This window comes from Rhipicephalus microplus, chromosome 2, assembly GCF_043290135.1.
Source record: "Rhipicephalus microplus isolate Deutch F79 chromosome 2, USDA_Rmic, whole genome shotgun sequence".
Taxonomy (NCBI): domain Eukaryota; kingdom Metazoa; phylum Arthropoda; class Arachnida; order Ixodida; family Ixodidae; genus Rhipicephalus; species Rhipicephalus microplus.
The window spans coordinates 272,428,123-272,443,145 of NC_134701.1; the positions used below are offsets into that span (position 1 = coordinate 272,428,123).

The following is a 15,023-nucleotide window of genomic DNA, read 5'->3' on the forward strand; positions in this document are numbered from 1 at the left end:
TGAGATGGCGGTAATCAACACAGAATCTCCAGCTATTGTCCTTCTTTTTAACAAGTACAACGGGTGAGGACCAGGGACTAGATGAGGGTTCGATTATGCCCTTATCAAGCATTTTATCGACTTCTCGCTGTATAATAGCACGCTCCGGGGCTGACACACGGTAGGGTCGTCGGCGAATGGGTCGAGCGTCACCGGTGTCGATGCGATGGGTTACCACAGATGTCTGGCCCAAATTACGGTCGCCGAAGTCAAAGATGTCCTGATAAGAAGCAAGCACACGGCAGAAAGTAGAGACTTGTTCAGAGGTGAGCTTGTCAGATAGCATTGGCTTGAAAAGGTCGGAACAGGAACGTGACGAGAACGACGTTGATGAAAAATCGGGTGGCGAATTGGTGGTTAGAACGGAAACTGTGTGGTCGACCAGTGGTGTAAGATGCGCAAGTGACATGCCGCGAGGAATAACTTGCGCTGAGAGGCCGAAATTGAGGACGGGAAACGAAGTTCGGTTGTCCTTTACGGTAACCACCGTGTTGTGATGCATCTACTTAGCCCGTGACAATATTAACATACCTGGCGTCCAGAAAAAGGCCAATTTGTCGTCACCGGCTCTTAAACAGCTCACACTACTTCTCTTGTATGAGAAATACCAAGACTCCACACATATATACACTGATGAATCGGTTCAGCCGGACAGCTCTACAGGAGCAGTAGTGATACCAAGGTTGGCCACGACAATTAAATTCAAGACATCTCACGCAACAACATCAACGGCAGCAGAATTGGCAGCACTTCGTGCCGCGTTCCAATTTGTAGTTGATCAACCTACACGCAAGTGGACTATTTTCTGCGACTCGAAAGCGGCACTGCAGTCTCTACTATCAGCCTTACGCCGTGAACCACACGAGCAGCTGGTACTAGAGATAGCAGAGGTTATACACCACCTGACTGAGAAAGGGCACCAAATTACATTTCAGTGGTTGCCCAGTCACTGCGGAATCATCGGCGATGAAGGGGCCGATCAAGCTGCCCGCTCAGCCCACACAGAAAATCATAAACTGCGGCTACCACTTTCTAGGACGGATGCTGCACGAGAGCTCCGCAGACTTGCTCGCCGGCAAACCACATCGCAATGGAATCAGCCGCACTTCAAGCACGCCCGACTGTACTCGCTTGACCCTACGCTAAGTCTTCAAGTCCCGTCGAGGCTTTGCCGAGCAGACCAGACCATGTTATGTAGGCTGTGGTTGGGCGTTGCGTTTACCAACGCCTACGCTTTCCTGATTGGAATAACTGACACCGCAGCCTGTGGCCACTGTGGCAAAGAGGAAACAATCCAACATATTCTTTGTGACTGCCTAGCGTATAGTAAACAACGACTATGCCTTCGCAAGGAACTCAACAAATTAGATGATCAACCTCTGTCGGAGCAGGGAATTCTGCAGTATCGACAGGATGCGACTTCACAGAAGAGGGCCCTGAAAGCGCTACTACACTTTTTGCGATCGACCGGCCTTACTGAACGGTTGTAGCTAGGACGTTCTTCATTTGTGTGTTTTCGTTTTCTTATGAGTGCGCGTGCGTTTTTTTTTTCTCTATCTACCCCCTCTTTCTTGCCCCTACTTCCCCGCCCCCCGCGCTGGGTAGCAAACCAGATGCCAATATCTGGTTAACCTCCCGGCCTTTCCTTTCTCACTCTCTGTCTCCTAATTCCAACACTATTTAATTGCTTTCCATTGCGTGCATTGGCTCAGTAGAAAATTCTGCATTTTTAAAACTCGGACGCTGTACATGTTTCTCGCTCAGCTACCACGTTTTATTTTCGTCTCGAACACTTCCAACTCCAGTGTATCAAACCAAGGTATTCTTGTTCATTCGGGCTCCTTATATCTCAGATATGTCTGCAAGCGTTCAAAATGCTCCCTTATGAACTTTTAGCACACTGAAGGTTGACTCTCCTGCAGCACGCCCCACCGCGATGGTCTAGTGGCTAAGGTACTCGGCTACTGACCCGCAGGTCGCGGGATCGTATCCCGAGTGCGGCGGCTGCATTTCCGATGGAGGCGGAAATGTTGTAGGCCCGTGTGCTCAGATCTGAGTGCACGTTAAATAACCCCAGGTGGTCGAAATTTCCGAGCCCTCCACTATGGTGTCTCTCATAATCATATGGTAGTTTTGGGACGTTAAACCAACATATCAATCAATCAATTCTCTTTCATCTCCCTCATCCCTCTCCCATGCGCAGGATAGCAAACCGGCTGCCTATAGGCTGGTTAACCTCCTTGCCTTTCTTTTCCCTATATTTTCCTTCCTTCCATCCTTCATGCAGCACTGGAAATCATCGGTTGCACGCGCATGCTTAGTAGATCGAGTGATTATGTCGGCAATACGTCACACGCCTCCTCGATAGCCTTCAGTTTCTTTTATGTTGGTGTACCATTTGATAACAAACGCAACACTTTGCAGATTATCGCTTGGCAATTAATTGATACAAGGTGGCATACGCAGTGATACCGCACTGTTCGTAACCCATATGTGGAGTAATGTAACACTTTTTTTTTCAATTTTGTAAACATTGACCCGCATTTCGGTTGAATAAGCTGAACACATCTCATTCGACTTCACGAGGGTAAGCGTAATTTTGGTGCACCCAACGTGCTCGTCTCTTGGTGAATTCGTTTCCACGGCTTCGTTTTCTCACTCTGCAATTGGTGAGGCATCACAGGTGATATTTAGGTACGCAAAATAAAATCTGCGAATAAAAGACGGGCGGTGCAAGACTAATTTCTTTTCCCAACTGCCGTTCTTTCTTTCTTTCTTTTTCTTTTTACGGTGAACATACTCCAAGGAACAGAATGGCATGCATCGCCTGAAATTCATCTAGACGACTCATAAAAGCCTCCCGAAGCCTAATATCAACAACGTTCACGTAAAAAAAAAATTAGAAAAATCAACTGGACAAGCTCTACGTAGGTACACTGACGAAGCAATGTCTTCAAGCGTGGCTCCGGCGCTTGACAACGTGCTAAGTAGCATTTGTTACCCATCTAGACTTCACTAATATGTGCCGACCGAAGGAATACATGAACCCCGCGAGAGTGCCCTTAACATCCGTCTCGCATCGAGAGAAGTCACTAGATTAACGAGAAAACGAGCCTGTTTTTAAGCGACAAAGCGGGAAAGATTCCGGTTGCGATACTCTTTTCACGTGCACATTTTCCTGTCTGAAGGAATAAAAAATGAAACAACTGAGTCTGTAAATAGGCTCGTGCAGTGATTGCTTCTGTGTGCTTCAAACATTGTTTCTTGTCAACCTGTAGGTCGTCTATAACCTTTACTTCACGAAAACATCGACGCTGATGTGTGACACAGGGGAGAAAAAATATGCACATGCACAGGATTCTTAAGCACTCCCCTAAAACGACTCGATGGTGATGGGCAGCTTATTTTTTCATCGGTTGATGTAATGATCCTCCCCCTAACTGTGCACGAGAGCTTTGTGCATATCCCTTAGTAGTGTCCTTCTTCCGAGATCAGCACACCTCGATCCGAACGACCTCATCATGTGACGTGACGTCTTCGCGCGATGATGGTGTTTTGCGTCGGACATGTTGATGCTCAAGGTTGACGGTCGCGTTTGATAAAGCATCCAAGGTTCTGGCCTTCACGAACAATTCACAGAAGAGCAACAGCGATGCAATAACGTGCACTGGAGCACCAGTTTTAAAAAATACCCAATTATTTATTCATGCGAATAATTCGAAAACTCAATCCAAGCAGCGAGAGTGGATAATAGACCCCACGCCATGAAGATTATTGCATAATGCCTTGCTTCCTTTTGAAATACGCCAGTTGTTGGAGTCTCTTCACGGTAGCAGAAGTTAATCACCCCCTACAGTAAGGACAAAAAAAAACAAGATGGCGCGATCAGTACTAGAACCAAACAGCACAACGTGAAAAGCATGCAAGCCTCTATAACCAAAACAACCTAATTGCGTTATGTCTTACACGCATAGCTTATGCTATAACTTAAGTGAAATGGGTGAACGGCAAGGGTTTGCGTTTACACGCTGCCACTCATTAAATTTTCAAATTTTTTAACGTCATACGAAAATGCACAAGAAAACGCAGGACAAAGAAATAAATAGCTAGAACAACGAGGGCGTTACAAAAAAACATTATTGTTCTACGAACTATCTCATGAGCTTCGCGGCATGCAAAGATCGGAAGTGTTGCTTGAGTGCCAACTTATAGGCACATTGGTTGCCTAACTTTTGGAGCAAACAAAGCTTAGTAAAAAAAATTCCGATGTTAAAGATCCGGATCAGTTTGCAAAACATCCGATTCAGCAGTTTCTAACGTTTTATAAAGGAATATTGCTTTTATTTTTTGATCGATACACGTGCGTGAGAAACAACGAAAAACATCCCATGCCTTGCCCGCTTGAGCAACGCAGTTGAAGTGGTGCTGAGTGTTCTCCGTTCAAATGATATCATCCGTCACGGATGTCCACGAAAGCGATAAGCAGACGCAAGGGTTATCGCTAGTGCCGCCGTTAACTAAACGTCCGTCATCGCAGCACCCTCATCCTCGCTATCCTGCCGAGGCAGCACAGCCGTTTGAAGGTCATGGTCAGTTAGGAACCCCCGCGGTCTAGAACGGCCTTTCACTCAGCACTCTACCTTAACTAACAGGTAGGAGCGCCGTCTCTAGGCAGAAGCAGTCACTGCGTAACTTCAATAATCTGCAGCAACTCCTGAGAAGCGCAGCGTCATTTTCAGTCGGGCAGCGCTGCTGTTCTCAACTTAAACAAGCAAAGGACAAAATTCGAGTCGAGGCTTCTTTGAGAATACTGGGGTTAGTAACCTGTTATATTAACTCTGTGGGGGGCCCTCCAATTACGCCGGGAAAGTGGGTATGCATGTCATGCGGTAGATAGCATGTGGTAGATAGCTGGCCTATGCATAACAGGCAGAAAAAAAAGCACTGATTCTTAGCAGATAAAACACAATATAATCTGTCCAATCAGAAGCTTTGTAAAGATTTCCGGGCCCGCTTCGTTTCTTAAAAAATTGGTTCATTAAACATACCACATGAAGAAATTAAGGAAACCACAAAAAAATACTGTACTATGTATGCATAATGCCCATGAACTGTCACGCCACCACGCGGAATTCAGGAGCGTCCTCTCGAGGATGGTTAGTAGACAGACGCTCCCAATGTTGCCTTGTTCGGCGGTGCTAGCCTCAGGGCTAACACGTGTGCAAGAAACAAAAGTTAACCACCTGGCATGTTTCATTCATCAGTGAATAAACCATACCGTCCGTGACACAATAAATCCGATTCGTTCTTGCTACATGGGAAGTCTTAGTGAAGGTGAGTGGCAACTCGCGCTTTCGACTATAAGCTGCAGGGTACACATGTCAACTTCGCGATATTTTCTGTAGCCACGTTGGTTAGTTAACGGTTACCGTCTCACTTTCGCAGTTAAACTCACCTTGTTATACGTGCGTATAATATTCGTCAGTGCTTTTGTGAATACCTTAACGTTCATTTTAGGCGGAAAGTCGCGCGGGCCCGTGATTTGACTTTTCTAGAAGGGACGAATAAGCACAACACACCAAACGCAAAAAAAAAAAACTGGTTCACCGGGGTAATTGGGATGACTTGCCGATGTTCCAAGCTATATTATACAAGAGGTACCATTTTATAAAATGTCTTCACGTGGACTTTCGGTCTGACGTAACATGGCTTACGGATACCCTGAGAAGCCGGTGCTCTGAGGTTTCGCATATCACCTCGATCGGGTCCTTGAACATTGATGTGTATGATCTCAAACTACGTGAATTTTTTGTGATTTTTTAAAGCGCGTGACATAAATTGCTATGCCTTCCAACTGATTTATAAAAGAACTACTTTCATCAAGTTAATAAATAATTGCAATTACTGTAGTTTTTTATTTGCTCATTTTATTCTAACTTTACGCACGGTAAAGTTTTTTTCGCCTAGGATAATAGTGCATTGCTGAAGACCACAGAGGCCTGCCAGGCATATCTTCGTTATAAAAATCTGTGCAGGAAAAAAAAACTACATTTCTGTCTGTGGCGCGTGCTTCCTTTTCCAAACACCGTTTTCATTGTTTTTATTTCACAGTATTCCCGCTTTTATCGTTGAGACATCGAGGTATCAAACTTCGGCGATGGTGGTTTTGGTTGAGTCCATAGGCTCATGTACATGGACGCGACGGGGGCGGGCTGAGTTGAATGGCGGGTTCAGCTTACCTCGACGCGCCCGAGTTTATATGAACTCGCACGGACGAGTTGAGGTGAGTGGTTATCGCAACGACGCTTTGCGTCGAGGCGAGCCGAAGGCCCGTCTTCCGGTACCGGTTTCCGCTCCTCCGAGCCTGCGCTCTCGCCTCTCGCCACTGTGGGCTGCGGTTGTTTACGCAGTTGTCGCTTCGCCACCGCGATGGCTGTCTTGGTATTTTTTCTCGGTTTGCACCAGCTGTACTTTATGGTTGTGTTGGTGTCTTGGCTAACAAAGCACAACGCGATGGCAGCAGTGGTTCTGTTGCGGCACAGCGCTCGCCGCAGGCGTATCCGCAGCCTGACGCACCGTCCCCTGTTCACCCCTAGCTGGTCTCTCTAGGAATTCGCCGTGATTCATGACTTGTAACACCTTTCATTTGTGTACCTGATGCTGTGGAAAATCCTTTGAAGCCCTACACGCGAGTCATTTTTTGCAATAGTTGTGGCTTATCGCTAATACGAATTAAGCGGTGCCCTAAACCTCGTTGAATGTTTTAAATTGAAAACAATAAGCAGTTTTTAAATGAAAATGACTAAAGACCTTCATCAATTGTTGGAACAAAGTGTACAGTTCCACCACAATTAAGTGCACCGTGTTCCTCTTGTCTCATACGCTCACCCTGTTTGGCTAATCTGATTTCTGTGGCTTTTGGACTGGACAGTGAGATCCTTACACGATGAATTTTTAATCTGAGGGCTTGTAATTTCAATGGGAATGCAATATACAATTTGAGTAAAATTTCTATCAGCTTACGTAAGCTTTTCTACAAATTCTTCCCAGAGGTTTTTATTTGCTCCCACGTCCACGTCAGGCCCTGTTCCTTCAAACATCTTTCCAGGTCCATGAATGTGTCCTTTTTTTTTTGCCGCTTGCTATCGAGCAAATCACTCAGTTTTTTCTCGTTGACTAAAGCTAGCAACGTCGTTATTTCATCATCTGTCCACATGGTGCGTGGAGCCCGCGAGGATGTCATCGTGCCTAGCGCGCGCGTACCGGCCGACAGAGAAAGAGCAACGTCGGAGTGATGGGGATAGGGGAAGCAGAGACCGCGACGGGCGGGAGAGGTCACGAGCCGTCAACTCAGCGCGACCGGTTACACATGCCCTTTCTGAGCGCGGCGAGTTTGGCGAACCTACCCCCTGTCTCCGGGTCGACGGGACTCGCTGCGACGACTCTCCGCCCCGACGCGTCCGCTTATACATGGGGAGGGCGAGTCCAGAAAACCTGTTTATTTCGACTCAACGCGCCCTCGTCGGGTCAATGTAAACGGGCCTCATATCTCTCGTCTTCCTTCTTTGTTAAATTGTCTGAGTCACGTAGCTTGTCTGAGAGTAGAAACTTTGAGCGTAGGGCACCTTTCATAAAGTCAAGGACATGACTGACAACACTGGTACATAGTTCGATTATTCCCGAGAACGTACATTCGTGAAGACTAACAAAGGCGAAAACATGGGACATCCCACACGACGTCGAAAAAAAAGGATGCTAGACAGACAGGAGGCAGGCAGGTGCGTTACAGACCAACATCTCTGAGCGCATAGGCGTCCGCAGGGTTCTGTTCGGCGAGGGTGAGGGTTGGGGGCGAAGTGCTTTTCTTTGCAGCACCCCCTCCCTATTAGGTATGGGGCTGACTTTGCATCGCCCTCCTTATTAAGTCAAGAAGACGTTTTCTTGAAAACTATCACGTGGCTTTACCTCTCTCACTCGCCTGACTCTAGCACTCGCCTGCCTACAACTTTTTTTTGTAACAATAAGCAATGACTAAGCACGCGCATATTTGTCACCATGGCATGCTACATTTTCACTAGTATCTTCCGGCTTACCTCTGTGACTAACTGCTATGAATAGCGTGGCTCAGAAAAAAAAAAAGAAAAAGAAAACAGGTCTGTCTTTTTTCTCGCTATCCTTCTTACTCGCGCTACTCAACAATACTCACTAGCAATACAACAGAGTAAGGAAACAAAGGCTACCAGAGTGGTTAGTGCTTGGAAGTCTGCCATCGTTCACTTTTTTCTGCACGCACACCTTTTATTTCTTTCCTTGAGCATGGCTGCACAGGAATCCCATCTACGATGACGTGTGACTCAGCCAAAAGTCATACGTGCAGCCTGTGGTTGCAGTTCGGTGCCGCGATCAAGGTGGCACTCTCCTCAAATAATTTGTTAGCTTGCTAAAATTATCACTGTTACTGTTGCGTTTTTGTTGTAAAGTTATTTTCAGTTGTTCAATATATATTTTCCCAACACCAAGGATGTATTTCCGCTATAACTGGGTACAAAATAGGACTTTCATAGAGGTGACATACGTATGGTGAAGTTAATGCGGATCAAGAGGAAATTAAGAACCACACGGTGAAACATCTAAGCACGGAGCTTCGCAGCTGAGGCCCCGGCCCATTTTCCACATGTGGTGAAGAGTACACCAAGGCTCTATCTTCAGGGGCTTGGAAGAGCTAACATATGGAGCTAGACATTTCTAAATATATTGTTACGTCTACGAGAGGGGTTTATTCAGAGCCGACGTAACGGTCGACTGGAAGGTATACCGCAGTGATCGCGCACCAGCGAGCTCTTGCCACCAACCGAACGTCCTCTTCTCCTGCCACCCCCCTGTTCCCCGCTACACAGGTGCACATACCTAAATTACATATGTGGTAACATTATACACTGGCTGGGTGAAGCATGCATTGCATTCTTACAAAACGTTTGTTGCATATCTGTTCTATTTGGGAAAATTACACTCATCTAAAACTTCACAGAGCACTTTTTTTTAAGTGCGCCTTTAGGGAATTTCTGCAACTTGTGTACAACCTCACATGCGTTTTAACTGGCCATTTTAACGAAATTTTGTACCGAGTATCTTCAGAGAAGCTAAAGTGCCAATATCTGTATGAAATATTAAGATTAATACATATTTATTGCTTGAGTAATCAAGATACGAATTGTGAAAATATAAAACGCAAAGTATTTTTCGACGCAATAGCAGCAAAGAGCTCGTTTCTAAAAAAAATTCTAGAGTCAGCGGTTATGAGCGAAAATTAAGCGTTATCCGCGAGAGAAAGTTTAGGACGAATGCAAACAAATCTCTCATAAAAAAGTTTTCGTTTCAAGTGAGAATTCACACGCACTATACCACACGGTAAACAGGTATTACAGAGCCACGCCCGCGCTAGAAATTACATTTACAAAAAGAAAAAAATTGAGAGAGCACACTATAAATTTTATCTAGTACGAGGAGTGTAATGCCTGTACAGTGCGTGGCAGGAACTTAGAATCCGCCCCGCCGCGGTGGTCTAGTGGCTAAGGTACTTGGCTGCTGACCCGCAGTTCGCAGGATCAAATCCCAGCTGCGGCGGCTGCATTTCCGATGGAGGCGAAAATGTTGTACGCCCATGCGCTCAGATTTGGGTGCACGTTGAAGAACCCCAGGTAGTCAAAATCTGCGGAGCCCTCCATTACACCGTCTCTCATAATCATATGGTGGTTTTGGGACGTTACCCCCACATATCTATCTATCTATCTATCTATCTATCTATCTATCTATCTATCTATCTATCTATCTATCTATCTATCAGGAAACTTAGAATCGCAGCAGGCGTCAGAACGAGACTACGACTTGCTGGCTATGGGTCTTATCGACCCATAGTGGATACCACATCAATTCATAGGAAGAAGAGTAATGTTGTAACGGGTATTTCACAAGCGTAAATTCACGTAACTGTATGGTATGCCCACAAGAGCTTGAAAGGGCTCGTTTACAGGCGCAGAAACGTTCATTTGCTTGTGGCGTGGATTAGGCGTCCACTCAGAACCGAGGTGAGGCCACTACAGATTTGGAAAAGAAAACTCAAGCGACTCCCCATTTCCCCAAAGCTAGCGCCTTTACACCCGCATTTTCGGTAGTTTTCAGCCCTCTCTATTTTTTTTTTTTTGCGGCAGGATGAGTCTTATGAGGATGCCCTGTTAAAATGTTCAAGCAGCTAGAAGGTGTCCAAAAAAAAACAACAACAAATTAATAATAATGTTCTTGAAGAACTGCCACTACTACAGCTAAAACAAAACTAACTGCAGTTTTGATGGAGGGATCACAAACACTTTTTTTATCAAAATTCCAACGTTCCACGCCAAGTGTTCCAAAAAGTCTTCTTTTCTCTCGGAACGTCTTCCACGCTGAGTAACCGCCGATGAGTAATGCAATGCACCTGCAGTTTGTCTACGTCATCATAGGTGCATGGTGTAGGCCCCGCCCCCTAACACCTTCCCTCTCCAAAGGGCGGCCCCTTTACGCACGGTCTCTGCATAAAACGGACCCTTCGGAGCGGCAGAACGAGCAGACACCTTGCGAGTTTGACTCCATCCGCACGACATGGCCGAAGTCTTTGAAGAAAGGATGACCCTCAGGAAATACTTGCAGAAGCTGGGCATCCTTTACGGCTTTGAGCCTGGATCCAGTAGTGTAGAAATTAAGCCCGGAAAGGACGTAGCCGTCAGCAACGGTAAGCTTTCGTGCCAATTATGAGTTGCTTCATATATTTTGTTTTTTTGCGTGCAAACGGTCCAAGTTCCCACAATTCACGCATTAGCCTTTAAGCTGTGCAATGCACGGGAAAGCTAATATGTCCGTAAATACTACGTCGCACTGGCTTTCATTACGGTGTGTAAACAGCGATGGTTGCTACAGCCACTATTGATATTGCTATTGGCTCACTTCGGCGACAAGAGTGATACAGGAGTTTAACCGCATCCTGAAACATTGAAATTTTATTCCTGACTGGAACCCGACGAGTTTTACTTTTTATACAGCTGTAGATTTAGACCTGGACTTCTCAGTATTTGCTTTTAAACGTATTAAATGGAATGCATGCAATATGACCTGACTACAACCTGACGTCTACGTGCAGAGAACCTGGACACGGCGCGCAAGTACGTGGACGCCGTCATGCATCGCCTTCGCCGCGAAATCGTCACGCGGGGCGTCGACACTGCCATTCTACAAAGCCAGGAGGACGACCACACGGAATGGGAGCTGCACAGCGGCAGGATCCGTGGGCTAGGACAGATCACCCACGACGGCAGACCCTGGCCGCTGAAAGCGCCCTCGGACGACAGCGTTGTCGACGACGACGCCCCACAGCGCTACGACGTGGCTGCCGTCGTGCTGCTGCCCGACGTCTGCTTCGAGGCGACTTACAGTTACACCAGCAACACGCAGACTGTTTCTGGCCAGGTGACCGGGAAGATTGCCATCGTGCGGCTCGACTTGATCATTGGCCGTGAGTATGCGTCTAGTGTGTTACGCTCAATGCTTTTTTGACGCGCATGTGGACATACGGACGTTTCAATAACCTATAAAATAGATTGCGTGCACTTACACCTGCTATATATAAATAAATCTTTTAATCAAGTCTAGTGTTTGTTTTTCTATTTCATAAAGTTAAGCATATACTTACAGCAAATAAAGTAAGTGCACTCTTCTCTTTGTCTGCAATTATTAGTAGCGCATTGTTTCTTCTCTTACGTTCACATACGCTACAACGATGTTATTTATTGACAAACAGGCAAAAACGTATGATACAAACTACCAGGCATATTACAACCGATTTCTGCTCACACTGTTTTTTGTCGATTTTGTCAACAGGCCCCGAAAGATCTGATGGCTTTCCAGAGGTCAGCCTGTTTGAGGTGACGGAGTACACCCGCGTCATAGTTCCCAAGAACAGCCTCGGTGTTCTCAACGAAACGATATTCAAAGAAGCCATAGAAAAGGTGCTGCACGGCTGCATCGGAGACGCCATGTCCTGCCTCATCGTGCCTGTCCTGAGCGACGTACTGAAACACGTCCCGTATCCAAACTTCATTTGATGTGCTGAACTGGAATAAATGTATGATTTCTGCAAGAGTGCATTTTATATCTTTACTCAAGCCACGAGTCCCTGCAGAGAATGCAGTAGACTTGCACCAACGCAAGCTGCGTCGATACCGATCATGACGTCATGGATCGGAACGAACGCGCGAGCGCTGTTTATTTAGCGAAACAATTAGTGGCCCATGATTGCCATTTTGGCGGCCTCAAGATCAAGCCTAGAATGTTTTGACGCGCTGGCACTGCGATTGCCGGTTAAATACATTCTTTACCGGAGATTCTGGCACACTTTAGGCGAATTTTTTCAGTATGTCACCGTAAAATACGTTTGACGGAGCAGTTGAATCTGTAAGGAGAAGTTGACTGTACTATATTATGGGGATGTTCAAACAGATAGAGTTACGGTATATTCTACCTTTAGGTTGCAGAGTTGCGCTCCTGTTTTCCAAATGCCACGAGCAATCACGCACTGCAGAGAAGTTGAACTCACCGCTGCAGTAAACTGGTTTAACAAGAGGTGTAAGGCTTGTTGGGCGATTTGTTTAACATCAGTGTGATACAAAATAGTGCAAATTAAAAAAAAACACAGATCAGAGAAAAAAAAGCAGAAAGGTCGGGTACTCGAGTTTTCTACACCTTCCTGCTTAAACGCGAGAGTGAGAAAGTGGTGGAGGGGGGCTGTGACGAATTGTACGAGTGAAGGGGGAATAGGTTTCCGGGAATAATCAAGGAACAAGGAAGTGGTGGGTAGTTGAGAATGTACACGTTTAGTCGAGTCTGGGCTGTCGGATTTGTTGCCAGTAGTTAACATTGGCGGGTTTAAAATTCTTAGACGGAGGGCTTAACTCACAGTTCTTTATTGTGTGTGTGTATACTATACCGAATAGATTGAATAGTTCCTATAGAGAAACGTTTATATTAACTGGCGGGAGCGTATTGAACTTGTGCATTAGGTACGACTATATATTTTCAGTCTAACCAAAAGTTTGACTGAACAATGTAGAGTTTGAGACCTTCGAAGTCGCGTCCAGCCTCATTAATAAAATGTTACTCCACTACTTCCAGTAATTTCCTTGTTGAATCTGCGCAATGACCATTTTATACCACATTAACAGGCTGTCCTGTTTTCCTAATTTACTGTTTATGACAATAAAAACAATTCCTGATGTAGATAACATTTGCTCTAGTGCAGGTAAATTCGTCACATCCCTCCCGCTTCCCATGCTCTCTCACACCTGCGATTCCATGTTGTGCCTTCCCCTCCTTTGTTACGATGGAGGAGCGTGTACTAAGCGTATAGACACGCTAGCGCTAAAGAAATCGATTCTGTTCCAGCCTTGAGCAAGAAAAGTTCGCTTGTCGATACGTAGGCTCCAAACAAACACTGTTCACGACTTTTTCATCTGAAGCACGCTTCTATCTTCCCTTGCCTACCGTTTTTTTTTTTTTTTGGGGGGGGGGGGGGGGGGGTGACGCCAGTATGCCGAACAGGCTGGCTCATTAGTTCAGTAGAATCTGCAACTGTTTGGTGTGGGAATCATGCGGCGTTGTTTTCCTTTTTTTTTTTTGTAGCACCAGCCTGCGAAACCTCTACACTAGTTCACGTGCCGCCGCAAACGGGTTCTCGGCGCTGGGTACCCGTCATGGCGGTCCCCGTGACCTCTTATCCCCTTAGAGACGGTCAGTGCAGGGCAGTACACGCCGTCGTTCGGTCGCCGTGTTCTTTTGTGTTCCCCTCGCTTTCTTCTGTTCGCCAGCTGCCCCAAGGGCGAACTAAGAGGAACGCCAGGGGCGCTGGCACTAATCCGATTCGTCTTGCCGCGTTCGTGTAAGTGTGCACGTGGCGTCTCATCCGGCTGGTACCCAGACATGGCGGCCACGGTGACGTCAGGGCACACTATGTATACGAAAACGAACGTATTAGGATACCGAATATCCTCATTATAATGTCATTTGGCGCGTTCCTTTTGGCACGGTATAGCTTTTTTCCACAATTGCAAAATTGGTAGAGGTTGCTACTCTTTCTTGTGAAACTTATGACATCACTAGAGTGAGTTGCTAACATTCTGGGATATCCCCTTCCAACAAGTGGCGGTTTCGGCTGTTCTTGCATGTTGAGCTACAAGAATTAATGAAACATAATATAATGAGATAATGAAAAGGGAAGCATCGTTCCTATACAACTTTTCTATCTCCGCAAACTATCACCTCTCCACATTCCCGCGAAGATGGGGAAGAACTCCCAAAATAAAATAAATGGTAGAGAAGGAAAGGTAGAGAGGTCAACCCCTCCAGAATAACCGGTTTTCGACCCTCAGGGTTTTCAAAGCACACTCCAGGAATGCCACACCTGACTGTACGCTGGCGTTTAAATTCATTGTCCATTAAACAGGACCATAGCCGAGAGGGTGGCACGGTAGGCAAAGAGCTCTGGCCACTGTTCTCCTGGAATTCGTATGTAGCGGGGTGGTTTACGGAGAATGAATAGCAAAAGTGCGGGTTTTCAAGACCTTCAACAGGTGCACCCCCCCCCCCCTTCAAAAAACTTCTGGCTGCCAGCACGAATGGAAGTAATTGAGACCGCGGGAGGTGAAGGGGGGGGGGGGGGGTTGAGTGGAAGGGCTGAAAACACCCGATGACCACTGCCACGTGGCCATGCTGGTGTAAACTCTCTCTCATCAACATTTTCTCTCACTAGAAGCCGCACTACCTGTACCGTCCAATAGGAAAACACGCTGGCTACCTTTGTTTATTCCCTCTCAAAAATTCCGTACTTGTACCAGCGGGTCCCCCATAAGAGCAACGACCCGCTGCCTACGTGTAAGCACGTCTGTTCGAGCACTGCTTTGAGC

General features: G+C 46.3%; 2 protein-coding genes across 2 annotated transcripts in view; one reads left to right on the forward strand and one right to left on the reverse strand.

Annotated features, from left to right (window-relative positions):
- The window catches only part of CngA (Cyclic nucleotide-gated ion channel subunit A), a 276,104-nt gene that overhangs the window by 100,478 nt on the left and 160,603 nt on the right, over nucleotides 1-15,023 (reverse strand). The gene's annotated exons all lie outside the window — the stretch shown is intronic.
- On the forward strand, nucleotides 10,675-12,171 carry LOC142795001 (uncharacterized). Its single transcript, XM_075885969.1, has 3 exons — nucleotides 10,675-10,804; nucleotides 11,210-11,581; nucleotides 11,947-12,171. Exons 1-3 carry the CDS (start codon nucleotides 10,675-10,677, stop codon nucleotides 12,168-12,170), a joined length of 726 nt encoding a protein of 241 aa, XP_075742084.1. The 3' UTR covers nucleotide 12,171.